Below are 14,682 nucleotides of genomic sequence, written 5' to 3'. Positions count from 1 at the left end.
TCTTGTCGGTATGATCCACGTTAACAAGTTCTGTGCCATCTTGTCGGTATGATCCACCAACAAGTTCTGTGCCATCTTGTCGGTATGATGTTCTGTGCCATCTTGTCGGTATGATCCACGTTAACAAGTTCTGTGCCATCTTGTCGGTATGATCCACGTCAACAAGTTCTGTGCCATCTTGTCGGTATGATCCACCAACAAGTTCTGTGCCATCTTGTCGGTATGATCCACGTTAACAAGTTCTGTGCCATCTTGTCAGTATGATCCACCAACAAGTTCTGTGCCATCTTGTCGGTATGATCCACGTTAACAAGTTCTGTGCCATCTTGTCAGTATGATCCACGTCAACAAGTTCTGTGTCATCTTGTCGGTATGATCCACGTTAACAAGTTCTGTGCCATCTTGTCGGTATGATCCACCAACAAGTTCTGTGCCATCTTGTCGGTATGATCCACGTTAACAAGTTCTGTGCCATCTTGTCGGTATGATCCACCAACAAGTTCTGTGTCATCTTGTCCGTATGATCCACGTTAACAAGTTCTGTGCTATCTTGTCAGTATGATCCACGTTAACAAGTTCTGTGTCATCTTGTCCGTATGATCCACGTTAACAAGTTCTGTGCCATCTTGTCGGTATGATCCACCAACAAGTTCTGTGTCATCTTGTCCGTATGATCCACGTTAACAAGTTCTGTGCCATCTTGTCAGTATGATCCACGTTAACAAGTTCTGTGCCATCTTGTCGGTATGATCCACGTTAACAAGTTCTGTGCCATCTTGTCGGTATGATCCACCAACAAGTTCTGTGCCATCTTGTCGGTATGATCCACGTTAACAAGTTTTGTGCCATCTTGTCGGTATGATCCACGTCAACAAGTTCTGTGCCATCTTGTCGGTATGATCCACCAACAAGTTCTGTGCCATCTTGTCGGTATGATCCACGTCAACAAGTTCTGTGCCATCTTGTCGGTATGATCCACGTTAACAAGTTCTGTGCCATCTTGTCAGTATGATCCACGTTAACAAGTTCTGTGCCATCTTGTCAGTATGATCCACGTTAACAAGTTCTGTGCCATCTTGTCAGTATGATCCACGTTAACAAGTTCTGTGCCATCTTGTCAATGATCCAAACAAGTTCTGTGCCATCTTGTCCACGTTAACAAGTATGATCCACGTCAACAAGTTCTGTGCCATCTTGTCGGTATGATCCACCAACAAGTTCTGTGTCATCTTGTCCGTATGATCCACGTTAACAAGTTCTGTGCCATCTTGTCAGTATGATCCACGTTAACAAGTTCTGTGCCATCTTGTCAGTATGATCCACGTTAACAAGTTCTGTGCCATCTTGTCGGTATGATCCACGTTAACAAGTTCTGTGCCATCTTGTCGGTATGATCCACGTCAACAAGTTCTGTGTCATCTTGTCGGTATGAACAAGTTCCATTCTTGTATGATCCACGTCAAGTTCTGTGCCATTTTGTATGATCCACCAACAAGTTCTGTGTCATCTTGTCCGTATGATCGACGTTAACAAGTTCTGTGCCACCTTGTCGGTAGTATGATCCACGTTAACAAGTTCTGTGCTATCTTGTCGGTATGATCCACGTTAACAAGTTCTGTGCCATCTTGTCCGTATGATCCACGTTAACAAGTTCTGTGCCATTTTGTCGGTATGATCCACCAACAAGTTCTGTGTCATCTTGTCCGTATGATCCACGTTAACAAGTTCTGTGCCATCTTGTCGGTATGATCCACGTCAACAAGTTCTGTGCCATCTTGTCGGTATGATCCACGTTAACAAGTTCTGTGCTATCTTGTCGGTATGATCCACGTTAACAAGTTCTGTGCCATCTTGTCGGTATGATCCACGTTAACAAGTTCTGTGCCATCTTGTCAGTATGATCCACGTTAACAAGTTCTGTGCCATTTTGTCGGTATGATCCACGTCAACAAGTTCTGTGCCATCTTGTCGGTATGATCCACGTTAACAAGTTCTGTGCCATCTTGTCAGTATGATCCACGTTAACAAGTTCTGTGCCATTTTGTCCACGTTAACAAGTTCTGTGCCATTTTGTCAGTATGCTCCACGTTAACAAGTTCTGTGCCATCTTGTCGGTATGATCCACGTCAACAAGTTCTGTGCCATCTTGTCGGTATGATCCACCAACAAGTTCTGTGTCATCTTGTCCGTATGATCCACGTTAACAAGTTCTGTGCCATCTTGTCAGTATGATCCACGTTAACAAGTTCTGTGCCATCTTGTCGGTATGATCCACGTTAACAAGTTCTGTGCCATCTTGTCGGTATGATCCACGTTAACAAGTTCTGTGCCATCTTGTCGGTATGATCCACGTCAACAAGTTCTGTGTCATCTTGTCGGTATGATCCACGTTAACAAGTTCTGTGCCATCTTGTCGGTATGATCCACCAACAAGTTCTGTGTCATCTTGTCCGTATGATCCACGTTAACAAGTTCTGTGCCATCTTGTCAGTATGATCCACGTGGACAACTTCTGTGCCATCTTGTCGGTATGATCCACGTTAACAAGTTCTGTGCCATCTTGTCGGTATGATCCACGTCAACAAGTTCTGTGTCATCTTGTCGGTATGATCCACTTTAACAAATTCTGTGCCATCTTGTCGGTATGATCCACCAACAAGTTCTGTGTCATCTTGTCCGTATGATCCACGTTAACAAGTTCTGTGCCATCTTGTCGGTATGATCCACGTGTATTTTTCTGTAACAAGTTCTGTATTACCATCTTGTCGGTATCGATTATAAAATGGATCAACGTGTTTTCTGAAAGTGTCAAAGCTATGTTTACCATCTGATTGGATAATGGGCACAGAGGACCAGACCGCGTCATCGTGGATCTGGTCAGTACTGGAGTATTTACCGAAAGGAGAGCAAATCACCTAGAAGTACGAAAAAAAAGAGATAAACATCATGTGGAAGAAGGAGGGATAAACTGAAAATGGACATGTCATATGTCTAAAGAGATAGTGTTACATGTTTACTGTCTTAGCACTCTCTAAATTATCTTGTCATGAATCTGACAGAAGGATAGACAGCGTTCAGAATTAGGTCGCCATGTTTAATGTTTTACTATTAAAGTCCATCCTTTATCAATAACTTACCTCGAACCCTTTATTGGATCGTACTGGCGCCAGATCTGCGTAGCCGTACCGAACGTAGAGCGTCATATAGCCACTATCTATCTGAAAAGACTCGGGAAAAGGTCCTTGGAATTGTCCCAGTGTCAGGTTATATGCTACTGACATTGCCGCCATCACGAGTCGGCGGGCCACTGTGTCCTTATCCCGGGGGTGGATACTTAAACACAGAGTAAAATAGCTTTCAAGGTGGAACACTTTGACGCAGATTACAAGATATCGCGGTGTTGGATATAAGATGTTTTACAGCAGGGACTTACCTTCCCCAGGGAGACTTAAAGTCGGGTAAATCCATCGCCACCGCCATGAAAGTGTTCGGCATCCGGTTGTTCGGAACATATCCTACGTCAGCAGTCTGGTGCCAACGAATGTCAGGAAATCCAGTGGAGATACTGGAATCGTTCCGAAAGGCACCCAACTAACAAACAATAAGGATGCGTAAAGAATAGTTCCGAATCACATATTTATACATCAATGAAAGGAAGTTAGTCAGGGTCTTTAAACTCAGAAAAGTTCCTAGCACATTCAATTGTTACATGATTGAACGTTTGACACATTTCACATAAACCTGAATGGATGCGAGAATCACAAACCTGCAAAAGTACAATTACCTCTGCACAAACCTTTCTGGTAAAAAGAGGCATTCATCAACCGAAAACACGTCTCCTGAATAAAACAAAAGGCTTTTACCTGCACAAAGCCGAAGGGAAAATCTGACCTGGTGTCACTGTGGGATGAGAAATAATGGCGCCAATCTTCAATCATTCCCGGGAACGTACAATTGTACGTATCGGGCTCGGCGGCATTGGATTCGCCTGGTGACAATTAAAACCCGATACATACATAACGACGTGTTCATGTTCTATATTATTACAGTTTAGGTAATTTATTCAATTCGTAACGTGATCATTTCAGGACATTTATCGTATTTAGTACAGACCTACATAAACAACAACACAAACGGGATGTAAGGGATGGAGGCTTATCACAGAGAATTGTAAAGAATTGAATTTAAAAAAAATATAATGAAGAATTGGGTTTATAAAGAGGTAATGAAGAATTGGGTTTATAAAGAGGTAATGAAGAATTGGGTTTATAAAGAGGTAATGAAGAATTGGATTTAAAACGAGACAATGAAGAATTGGATTTATATAGAGGTAATGAAGAATTGGGTTTAAAACGAGACAATGAAGAATTGGATTTATATAGAGGTAATGAAGAATTGGGTTTAAAACGAGACCATGAAGAATTGGATTTAAAACGAGACAATGAAGAATTCGGTTTATATAGAGGTAATGAAGAATTGGATTTAAAACGAGACAATGAAGAATTGGGTTTATATAGAGGTAATGAAGAATTGGATTTAAAACGAGACAATGAAGAATTGGATTTAAAACGAGACAATGAAGAATTGGATTTAAAACGAGACAATGAAGAATTGGGTTTATAAAGAGGTAATGAAGAATTGGATTTAAAACGAGACAATGAAGAATTGGATTTAAAACGAGACAATGAAGAATTGGGTTTATATAGAGGTAATGAAGAATTGGATTTAAAACGAGACAATGAAGAACTGGGTTTATAAAGAGGTAATGAAGAATTGGATTTATAAAGAGGTAATGAAGAATTGGATTTAAAACGAGACAATGAAGAATTGGGTTTATATAGAGGTAATGAAGAATTGGATTTAAAACGAGACAATGAAGAATTGGGTTTATAAAGAGGTAATGAAGAATTGGATTTAAAACGAGACAATGAAGAATTGGATTTATAAAGAGGTAATGAAGAATTGGATTTAAAACGAGACAATGAAGAATTGGGTTTATATAGAGGTAATGAAGAATTGGATTTAAAACGAGACAATGAAGAATTGGGTTTATATAGAGGTAATGAAGAATTGGATTTAAAACGAGACAATGAAGAACTGGGTTTATAAAGAGGTAATGAAGAATTGGATTTATAAAGAGGTAATGAAGAATTGGATTTAAAACGAGACAATGAAGAATTGGGTTTATATAGAGGTAATGAAGAATTGGATTTAAAACGAGACAATGAAGAATTGGGTTTATAAAGAGGTAATGAAGAATTGGATTTAAAACGAGACAATGAAGAATTGGATTTATAAAGAGGTAATGAAGAATTGGATTTAAAACGAGACAATGAAGAATTGGGTTTATAAAGAGGTAATGAAGAATTGGATTTAAAACGAGACAATGAAGAATTGGGTTTATATAGAGGTAATGAAGAATTGGATTTAAAACGAGACAATGAAGAACTGGGTTTATATAGAGGTAATGAAGAATTGGATTTAAAACGAGACAATGAACAATTGGGTTTATATAGAGGTAATGAAGAATTGGATTTAAAACGAGACAATGAAGAACTGGATTTATAAAGAGGTAATGAAGAATTGGATTTAAAACGAGACAATGAAGAATTGGGTTTATATAGAGGTAATGAAGAATTGGATTTAAAACGAGACAATGAAGAATTGGGTTTATATAGAGGTAATGAAGAATTGGATTTAAAACGAGACAATGAAGAATTGGGTTTATAAAGAGGTAATGAAGAATTGGATTTAAAACGAGACAATGAAGAATTGGATTTATAAAGAGGTAATGAAGAATTGGATTTAAAACGAGACAATGAAGAATTGGGTTTATAAAGAGGTAATGAAGAATGAAGAATTGGATTTAAAACGAGACAATGAAGAATTGGATTTATAAAGAGGTAATGAAGAATTGGATTTAAAACGAGACAATGAAGAATTGGGTTTATAAAGAGGTAATGAAGAATTGGATTTAAAACGAGACAATGAAGAATTGGATTTAAAACGAGACAATGAAGAATTGGGTTTATAAAGAGGTAATGAAGAATTGGATTTAAAACGAGACAATGAAGAATTGGATTTAAAACGAGACAATGAAGAATTGGATTTATAAAGAGGTAATGAAGAATTGGATTTAAAACGAGACAATGAAGAATTGGGTTTATATAGAGGTAATGAAGAATTGGATTTAAAACGAGACAATGAAGAATTGGGTTTATATAGAGGTAATGAAGAATTGGATTTAAAACGAGACAATGAAGAACTGGGTTTATATAGAGGTAATGAAGAATTGGATTTAAAATGAGACAATGAACAATTGGGTTTATAAAGAGGTAATGAAGAATTGGATTTAAAACGAGACAATGAAGAATTGGATTTAAAACGAGACAATGAAGAATTGGGTTTATATAGAGGTAATGAAGAATTGGATTTAAAACGAGACAATGAAGAATTGGGTTTATAAAGAGGTAATGAAGAATTGGATTTATAAAGAGGTAATGAAGAATTGGATTTAAAACGAGAAAATGAAGAATTGGGTTTATAAAGAGGTAATGAAGAATTGGATTTAAAACGAGACAATGAAGAATTGGATTTATAAAGAGGTAATGAAGAATTGGATTTAAAACGAGACAATGAAGAATTGGGTTTATATAGAGGTAATGAAGAATTGGATTTAAAACGAGACAATGAAGAATTGGGTTTATATAGAGGTAATGAAGAATTGGATTTAAAACGAGACAATGAAGAACTTGGTTTATAAAGAGGTAATGAAGAATTGGGTTTATATAGAGGTAATGAAGAATTGGATTTAAAACGAGACAATGAAGAATTGGGTTTATATAGAGGTAATGAAGAATTGGATTTAAAAAGAGGTAATGAAGAATTGGATTTAAAACGAGACAATGAAGAATTGGATTTATAAAGAGGTAATGAAGAATTGGATTTAAAACGAGACAATGAAGAATTGGATTTAAAACGAGACAATGAAGAATTGGGTTTATAAAGAGGTAATGAAGAATTGGATTTAAAACGAGACAATGAAGAATTGGATTTAAAACGAGACAATGAAGAATTGGATTTATATAGAGGTAATGAAAAATTGAATTTAAAACGAGACAATGAAGAATTGGGTTTATATAGAGGTAATGAAGAATTGGATTTAAAACGAGACAATGAAGAATTGGATTTAAAACGAGACAATGAAGAATTGGATTTAAAACGAGACAATGAAGAATTGGGTTTATATAGAGGTAATGAAGAATTGGATTTAAAACGAGACAATGAAGAATTGGATTTATAAAGAGGTAATGAAGAATTGGATTTAAAACGAGACAATGAAGAATTGGGTTTATAAAGAGGTAATGAAGAATTGGATTTAAAACGAGACAATGAAGAATTGGATTTAAAACGAGACAATGAAGAATTGGGTTTATATAGAGGTAATGAAGAATTGGATTTATAACGAGACAATGAAGAATTGGGTTTATATAGAGGTAATGAAGAATTGGATTTAAAACGAGACAATGAAGAATTGGGTTTATATAGAGGTAATGAAGAATTGGATTTATAACGAGACAATGAAGAATTGGATTTATAAAGAGGTAATGAAGAATTGGATTTAAAACGAGACAATGAAGAATTGGGTTTATATAGAGGTAATGAAGAATTGGATTTAAAACGAGACAATGAAGAATTGGATTTAAAACGAGACAATGAAGAATTGGATTTAAAACGAGACAATGAAGAATTGGGTTTATATAGAGGTAATGAAGAATTGGATTTAAAACGAGACAATGAAGAACTGGGTTTATAAAGAGGTAATGAAGAATTGGATTTATATAGAGGTAATGAAGAATTGGATTTAAAACGAGACAATGAAGAATTGGGTTTATAAAGAGGTAATGAAGAATTGGATTTAAAACGAGACAATGAAGAATTGGATTTATAAAGAGGTAATGAAGAATTGGATTTAAAACGAGACAATGAAGAATTGGATTTAAAACGAGACAATGAAGAATTGGGTTTATATAGAGGTAATGAAGAATTGGATTTAAAACGAGACAATGAAGAATTGGATTTAAAAACGAGACAATGAAGAATTGGATTTAAAACGAGACAATGAAGAATTGGATTTAAAACGAGACAATGAAGAATTGGGTTTATAAAGAGGTAATGAAGAATTGGATTTAAAACGAGACAATGAAGAATTGGATTTAAAACGAGACAATGAAGAATTGGATTTAAAACGAGACAATGAAGAATTGGGTTTATAAAGAGGTAATGAAGAATTGGGTTTATAAAGAGGTAATGGAGAATTGGAAGACAAACCTTGGTACCAGATAGCTCCATACAGTGACAGACTTGCGAATGGAGTGACCATGGCATTCCAAATTTCCGAATCGTGGAGGGGTCTGTAAAAGCAGGGATATCAAAATATCATATACATGTAACAAGAGAATGGAGAATGTTTACGGTAAATTGATAAATATAAGGTCCGTAACAATGTCAGTCCACGGGAAAACATTATCAGGTTCAATGTCTTCTCATACAATGAAGGAAATTTTTTAGCACAAAAGAATCTTCATGACAGGTAAGACATGAAACTAAGCAGACCGACTCTAGATATTGTTATAGATCGGTGTTACTAAGTAAGTAGATGGCGCTGTACACCTTCATACTTGAGTTTGACGTTGCATTTCTTCAGTACAGCTGTTGACGTCCATTGCTCGATAGCAGTTCCGCCCCACGTGGTATCAATCAAGCCAATCGGGTAACCGAGATAGTCGTATAGATACCTGCCATACAGCCAACACAGGTCGGAAAAGTAGGTGAACGCCTTTCCCTCCAGTGATGCTGTTAGTGGACACATAATATTGGAGACAAATTATACAGGTTTGGGAGACAAAGTATATATATCAACAATACTCCGAGCTCAAAATTCTGAAAATACCAAACCCATATAATTTTCAGTGGCTGCATTTATAGAAGATAAATCAACGTCGACAACTTCTTACATTCCGTACGTCTGCGGCAATTTTAAACGATGACGTATCAAGTTCGGATTTGTTTCTGAAGTGTCAGTTACTAAATTAACCTGTCTTGTTAAACAATACTGACCATTACTGGGAATGGACCAGGGCTCCAATACGGCCTTCAGATCCCTAAGCGCAACTCGCGATGTGGCTTCTTGTGCCGTAAACAAACGGATATCGGTGTAGTTGGCAACATCGTCCACCTGGTCAGACGCGTTATAGGACTGCATCAACAGGAAATTATAGTTAATACATAACAAAGTAAACCAACTCAGAGATATCCTCGGACTTTAAATCAAGGGCTAGAGAGTAATAGATGGAGAAATGATTTTCATACCATATTCACGGTGAACTGCATGTTGCTTTGTCCAGCGCACAGCCAAACATCTCCGAACAAGACATCATCCAGCACTGCAGTGCCACCGGGGCCAGTCAGCCTCAGGGTGTAAGACTTAGTGTCATTTACAGGACGGAGGGTGACGCTCCAAACCCCTCCAACTTCTGGAGAAGGAGACACGGGTGAAGTGTATACACCTCCTCCCATACCAGCACCTGTCACATTCAGGGTAACCGACCCCTGGGGTTGAGAGGCGTAGCCCCACACAATTGCTCGCTGTGGGGCGCGTTGTAATACCATATGATGACCATAGTAAGAAGCGAAAGACAGTTGACCAGGTTCTGTATAGAAAGAAAGTCAAATACGATGAAAATGATGTACATGTTTCAGGTGTCTACTTGTACACGATAAAAACAGCAGACTAAATTTGAATGAAATTCTTAATCTGTAAAGCGTTTGAAGTTACGAACAGCAATAATCTTGGTTTTCTCGTGAGGAATCCGATGTATGTTTCATTTTAAGAAACCTAATTTTTATACCCAGCCACACCTGTTCTGTAATAGGATCAGTCGTGAGATCAATGACAGTAAAGTTAAAAATGTGTCAAATACTAAAAATTATAGACTTCAGCGAAGGCGCATTCTAAATTAATTTCACTTTTGTGTAGGATTTTTGTCAGTGTAAAGTTTCATCATATCTTGTCATTTCTCACTGGAAAGGCGAGACATAGAGCGAATTACCTATTTGTAAGACATTGACTAAAGCAATCATATCAGTCTGCTCGGGGAACAGCTGATAATTGTCTGCTCGTTCACGTATATCCCAGAGCTGGCTATATTTCGTAACATTGAAAGTCGGCACAAAGGACACACAGCGAAGAGTGCTTTTCAACTCACAATTAGAATGATACACAGTTGTAGTATACTTTGGATGTCAAATTATATCCTTGTTTATTAAACACGTGGTGCAATCGTCAAAGCACAGAAGACACCATTTTATTTAGCTTCAATCTGGAGTATGATTTTAAAACATATTCCGGTCAACTAATCCGGATTTATGTATAAACTAATATCAAAAACATCTAAATTCCGGAATGGAGTTATTTCCCATTTTGTATTAAAATGTGATACAATTAGTTAGCTCACAGATCAGTATAAACTATACAGTATTGCCAAGTAAGGAAATGAACTGTATGGTACAAAAACTTCAGACATTAATTACTGAAATGTGAATGACGACTGGGGACAATCTAATTTGGTCAAAATATCTCCAACAGAAATACATATCACATTCAATAGTGAATTATTTCAAATGGACATAATATATATATAATATGTATTCAACCTTGAAACCAATTTGTATATTGAACTTCTAAAAATTTCTTCTGTCCTTTGAAACAATAGTTGCTTTGGATATTGTCAGTGTATCATTTGATTGTGTGTGATATACAGTACAGATATCACCTAGCGTCAGTTGTAACAATCAGATTATATTTTAACTTAACTTAATGGTGGCATTCAGTGTAGATCTAGACTTAACTAAATGGTGGCATTCAGTGCAGATTTTGACTTACCGAAGTGGTGGCATTCAGTAAGGATTTTGACTTACCTAAGTGGTGGCATTCAGTGTAGATTTTGACTTACCTAAGTGGTGGCATTCAGTGTAGATTTTGACTTACCGAAGTGGTGGCATTTAGTGTAGATTTTGACTTACCTATGTGGTGGCATTCAGTGCAGATTTTGACTTACCTAAGTGGTGGCATTCAGTGTAGATTTTGACTTACCTAAGTGGTGGCATTCAGTGTAGATTTTGACTTACCTAAATGGTGGCATTCAGTAAGGATTTTGACTTACCTAAGTGGTGGCATTCAGTGTAGATTTTGACTTACCTAAGTGGTGGCATTCAGTGTAGATTTTGACTTACCTAAATGGTGGCATTCAGTAAGGATTTTGACTTACCTAAGTGGTGGCATTCAGTGTAGATTTTGACTTACATAAGTTATGGCATTCAGTGAAGATTTAGACTTACTTCAGTGGTGACATTCAGTGTATATTTTAACTTACCTAAGTGGTAGCATTCAGTACACAGATTTTGACTTACCTGAACCGTGTCCATCAGTAGATAGACTTACCTGAACCGTGTCCATCAGTAAACAGATCTTGATTTACCTGAACCGTGTCCATCAGTATACAGATTTTGACTTACCTGAACCGTGTCCATCAGCACACAGATTTTGACTTACCTGAACCGTGTCCATCAGTACACAGATTTTGACTTACCTGAACCGTGTCCATCAGCACACAGATTTTGACTTACCTGAACCGTGTCCATCAGTATACAGATTTTGACTTACCTGAACCGTGTCCATCAGTATACAGATTTTGACTTACCTGAACCGTGTCCATCAGTATACAGATTTTGACTTACCTGAACCGTGTCCATCAGTACACAGATTTTGACTTACCTGAACCGTGTCCATCAGTAGATAGATCTAGACTTACCTGAACCGTGTCCATCAGTACACAAATTTTGACTTACCTGAACCGTGTCCATCAGTACACAGATTTTGACTTACCTGAACCGTGTCCATCAGTAGATAGATCTAGACTTACCTGAACCGTGTCCATCAGTATACAGATTTTGACTTACCTGAACCGTGTCCATCAGTATACAGATTTTGACTTACCTGAACCGTGTCCATCAGTATACAGATTTTGACTTACCTGAACCGTGTCCATCAGTAGATAGATCTAGACTTACCTGAACCGTGTCCATCAGTATACAGATTTTGACTTACCTGAACCGTGTCCATCAGTATACAGATTTTGACTTACCTGAACCGTGTTCATCAGTATACAGATTTTGACTTACGTGAACCGTGTCCATCAGTAGATAGACTTACCTGAACCGCGTCCATCAGTACGCAGATTTTGACTTACCTGAACCGTGTCCATCAGTATACAGATTTTGACTTACCTGAACCGTGTCCATCAGTATACAGATTTTGACTTACCTGAACCGTGTCCATCAGCACACAGATTTTGACTTACGTGAACCGTGTCCATCAGCAGACAGATTTTGACTTACGTGAACCGTGTCCATCAGTAGATAGATCTAGACTTACCTGAACCGTGTCCATCAGTAGATAGATCTAGACTTACCTGAACCGTGTCCATCAGTAAGCAGATTTTGGCTTACCTGAACCGTTTCCATCAATACACAGATTTTGACTTACCTGAACCGTGTCCATCAGTATACAGATTTTGGCTTACCTGAACCGTTTCCATCAATACACAGATTTTGACTTACCTGAACCGTGTCCATCAGCACACAGATTTTGACTTGCCTGAACCGTGTCCATCAGCACACAGATTTTGACTTACCTGAACCGTGTCCATCAGTATACAGATTTTGACTTACCTGAACCGTGTCCATCAGCACACAGATTTTGACTTACCTGAACCGTGTCCATCAACACACAGATTTTGACTTACCTGAACCATGTCCATCAGTATACAGATTTTGACTTACCTGAACCGTGTCCATCAGTATACAGATTTTGACTTACCTGAACCGTGTCCATCAGTATACAGATTTTGACTTACCTGAACCGTGTCCATCAGTATACAGATTTTGACTTACCTGAACCGTGTCCATCAGTATACAGATTTTGACTTACCTGAACCGTGTCCATCAACACACAGATTTTGACTTACCTGAACCATGTCCATCAGTATACAGATTTTGACTTACCTGAACCGTGTCCATCAGTATACAGATTTTGACTTACCTGAACCATGTCCATCAGTATACAGATTTTGACTTACCTGAACCGTGTCCATCAGCACACAGATTTTGACTTACCTGAACCGTGTCCATCAACACACAGATTTTGACTTACCTGAACCATGTCCATCAGTATACAGATTTTGACTTACCTGAACCGTGTCCATCAGTATACAGATTTTGACTTACCTGAACCGTGTCCATCAGTATACAAATTTTGACTTACCTGAACCGTGTCCATCAGTATACAGATTTTGACTTACCTGAACCGTGTCCATCAGTATACAGATTTTGACTTACCTGAACCGTGTCCATCAACACACAGATTTTGACTTACCTGAACCATGTCCATCAGTATACAGATTTTGACTTACCTGAACCGTGTCCATCAGTATACAGATTTTGACTTACCTGAACCGTGTCCATCAATACACAGATTTTGACTTACCTGAACCGTGTCCATCAGTACACAGATTTTGACTTACCTGAACCGTGTCCATCAGTACACAAATTTTGACTTACCTGAACCGTGTCCATCAGTACACAGATTTTGACTTACCTGAACCGTGTCCATCAGTACACAAATTTTGACTTACCTGAACCGTGTCCATCAGTACACAGATTTTGACTTACCTGAACCGTGTCCATCAGTATACAGATTTTGACTTACCCGAGCTCGCTCTTTGAAACAGTATACAGAAAAGAAAGAGGACTAATTTCAATACAGTCATATTTTCGTTATTCTTAGTCGCCAAATATAGAGTTCGGTATCAGCAACAGGCCAGGGCTAGTAATATCATAGGACAGAGGTCGGAGGTCAGGAGGTCAGAGGTAGTGTAAGATATTAAAATTGATATATCACTGAATATGCCCAGAGGCCGTTCTGATGGATGTTATCGTTATCATCACAATAACAAAAAACAATGATTGTTTCGGTATCTTCGGAGGAATGGACGACGAGAAACCAAATGCTTTTAAAACGAGTTAAGTCTATGTGCACTTTTTTGATATGACAGAAATTACCATGCATCTGTTGCCACTAAACTTTCCAATAAATCTTGAAAAAGATGGATGGAAACAAGAGTGCGGTATTTCGTTTGGCATTGTCTACAGCGCGGTGTGTCTCTATACTACCAATACACTGTCGGGCAGCCATCAGATGTCACCAGGTATTGATATATCAGTATCGTCCGGGGTCTGCTGATAATTATCTGTTTACACACTCAGTAAATAGGATACCTTGTACTCTGATGTATGTAATACCAGGTGTACGGCTGATTTATCCAGTCTTTCTTCCCTGTGATATCGTACAGCTTTAGCCATGTTCCTAGTCATTGCTTGTCAAATACGTCGATAAAATGCCCTATACATTAAATGTATGCTGCATTGTGTCTTTATTTATGTATTTAAAAAAAATGAAATACATTTTTTCTTGGTCCCGATAATAGGACGAGAAACTGGGTTGTGTAAACTACGGGTAACCGTGAGAGAGCGTCCGAAGGTCCTGTTTTGAGCCGAGAAAAG

The 14,682-nt window shown here is 37.9% G+C and overlaps 1 protein-coding gene across 1 annotated transcript; it reads right to left on the bottom strand.

Moving 5' to 3' along the window:
• Positions 1 to 2,690: 2,690 nt before the first annotated feature.
• LOC132558177 (sialate O-acetylesterase-like) lies at positions 2,691 to 12,733 on the bottom strand. Its single transcript, XM_060222710.1, has 9 exons — positions 12,682 to 12,733; positions 9,373 to 9,713; positions 9,121 to 9,259; positions 8,682 to 8,856; positions 8,332 to 8,414; positions 3,864 to 3,988; positions 3,434 to 3,591; positions 3,138 to 3,333; positions 2,691 to 2,915 (listed from the first exon to the last, which is right to left on the bottom strand). The coding sequence occupies exons 1-9, from the start codon at positions 12,731 to 12,733 to the stop codon at positions 2,691 to 2,693; spliced, it is 1,494 nt and encodes a 497-aa protein (XP_060078693.1).
• Positions 12,734 to 14,682: the final 1,949 nt, after the last annotated feature.

Source organism: Ylistrum balloti, unplaced genomic scaffold (genome assembly GCF_031769215.1).
Source record: "Ylistrum balloti isolate Yb309-2 unplaced genomic scaffold, AGI_CSIRO_Ybal_v1 Utg370766, whole genome shotgun sequence".
Taxonomy (NCBI): Eukaryota; Metazoa; Mollusca; class Bivalvia; order Pectinida; family Pectinidae; genus Ylistrum; species Ylistrum balloti.
Note: the sequence above shows the minus strand (reverse complement) of the source record. Positions and strands in the feature narration are given on the sequence as shown.

Excerpts from the sequence above, each read along its gene's own strand:
- LOC132558177 (XM_060222710.1), bottom strand. The coding sequence starts at position 12,733 with ATGGACACGGTTCAGGCAAGTCAAAATCTGTGTGCTGATGGACACGGT. Across the intron at positions 3,989-8,331 it reads TGGAGCTATCTGGTACCAAG|GCGAATCCAATGCCGCCGAG; the intron begins GTTTGTCTTCCA and ends AATTGTCACCAG. Across the intron at positions 3,592-3,863 it reads TTCCCTTCGGCTTTGTGCAG|TTGGGTGCCTTTCGGAACGA; the intron begins GTAAAAGCCTTT and ends ATTGTTTGTTAG.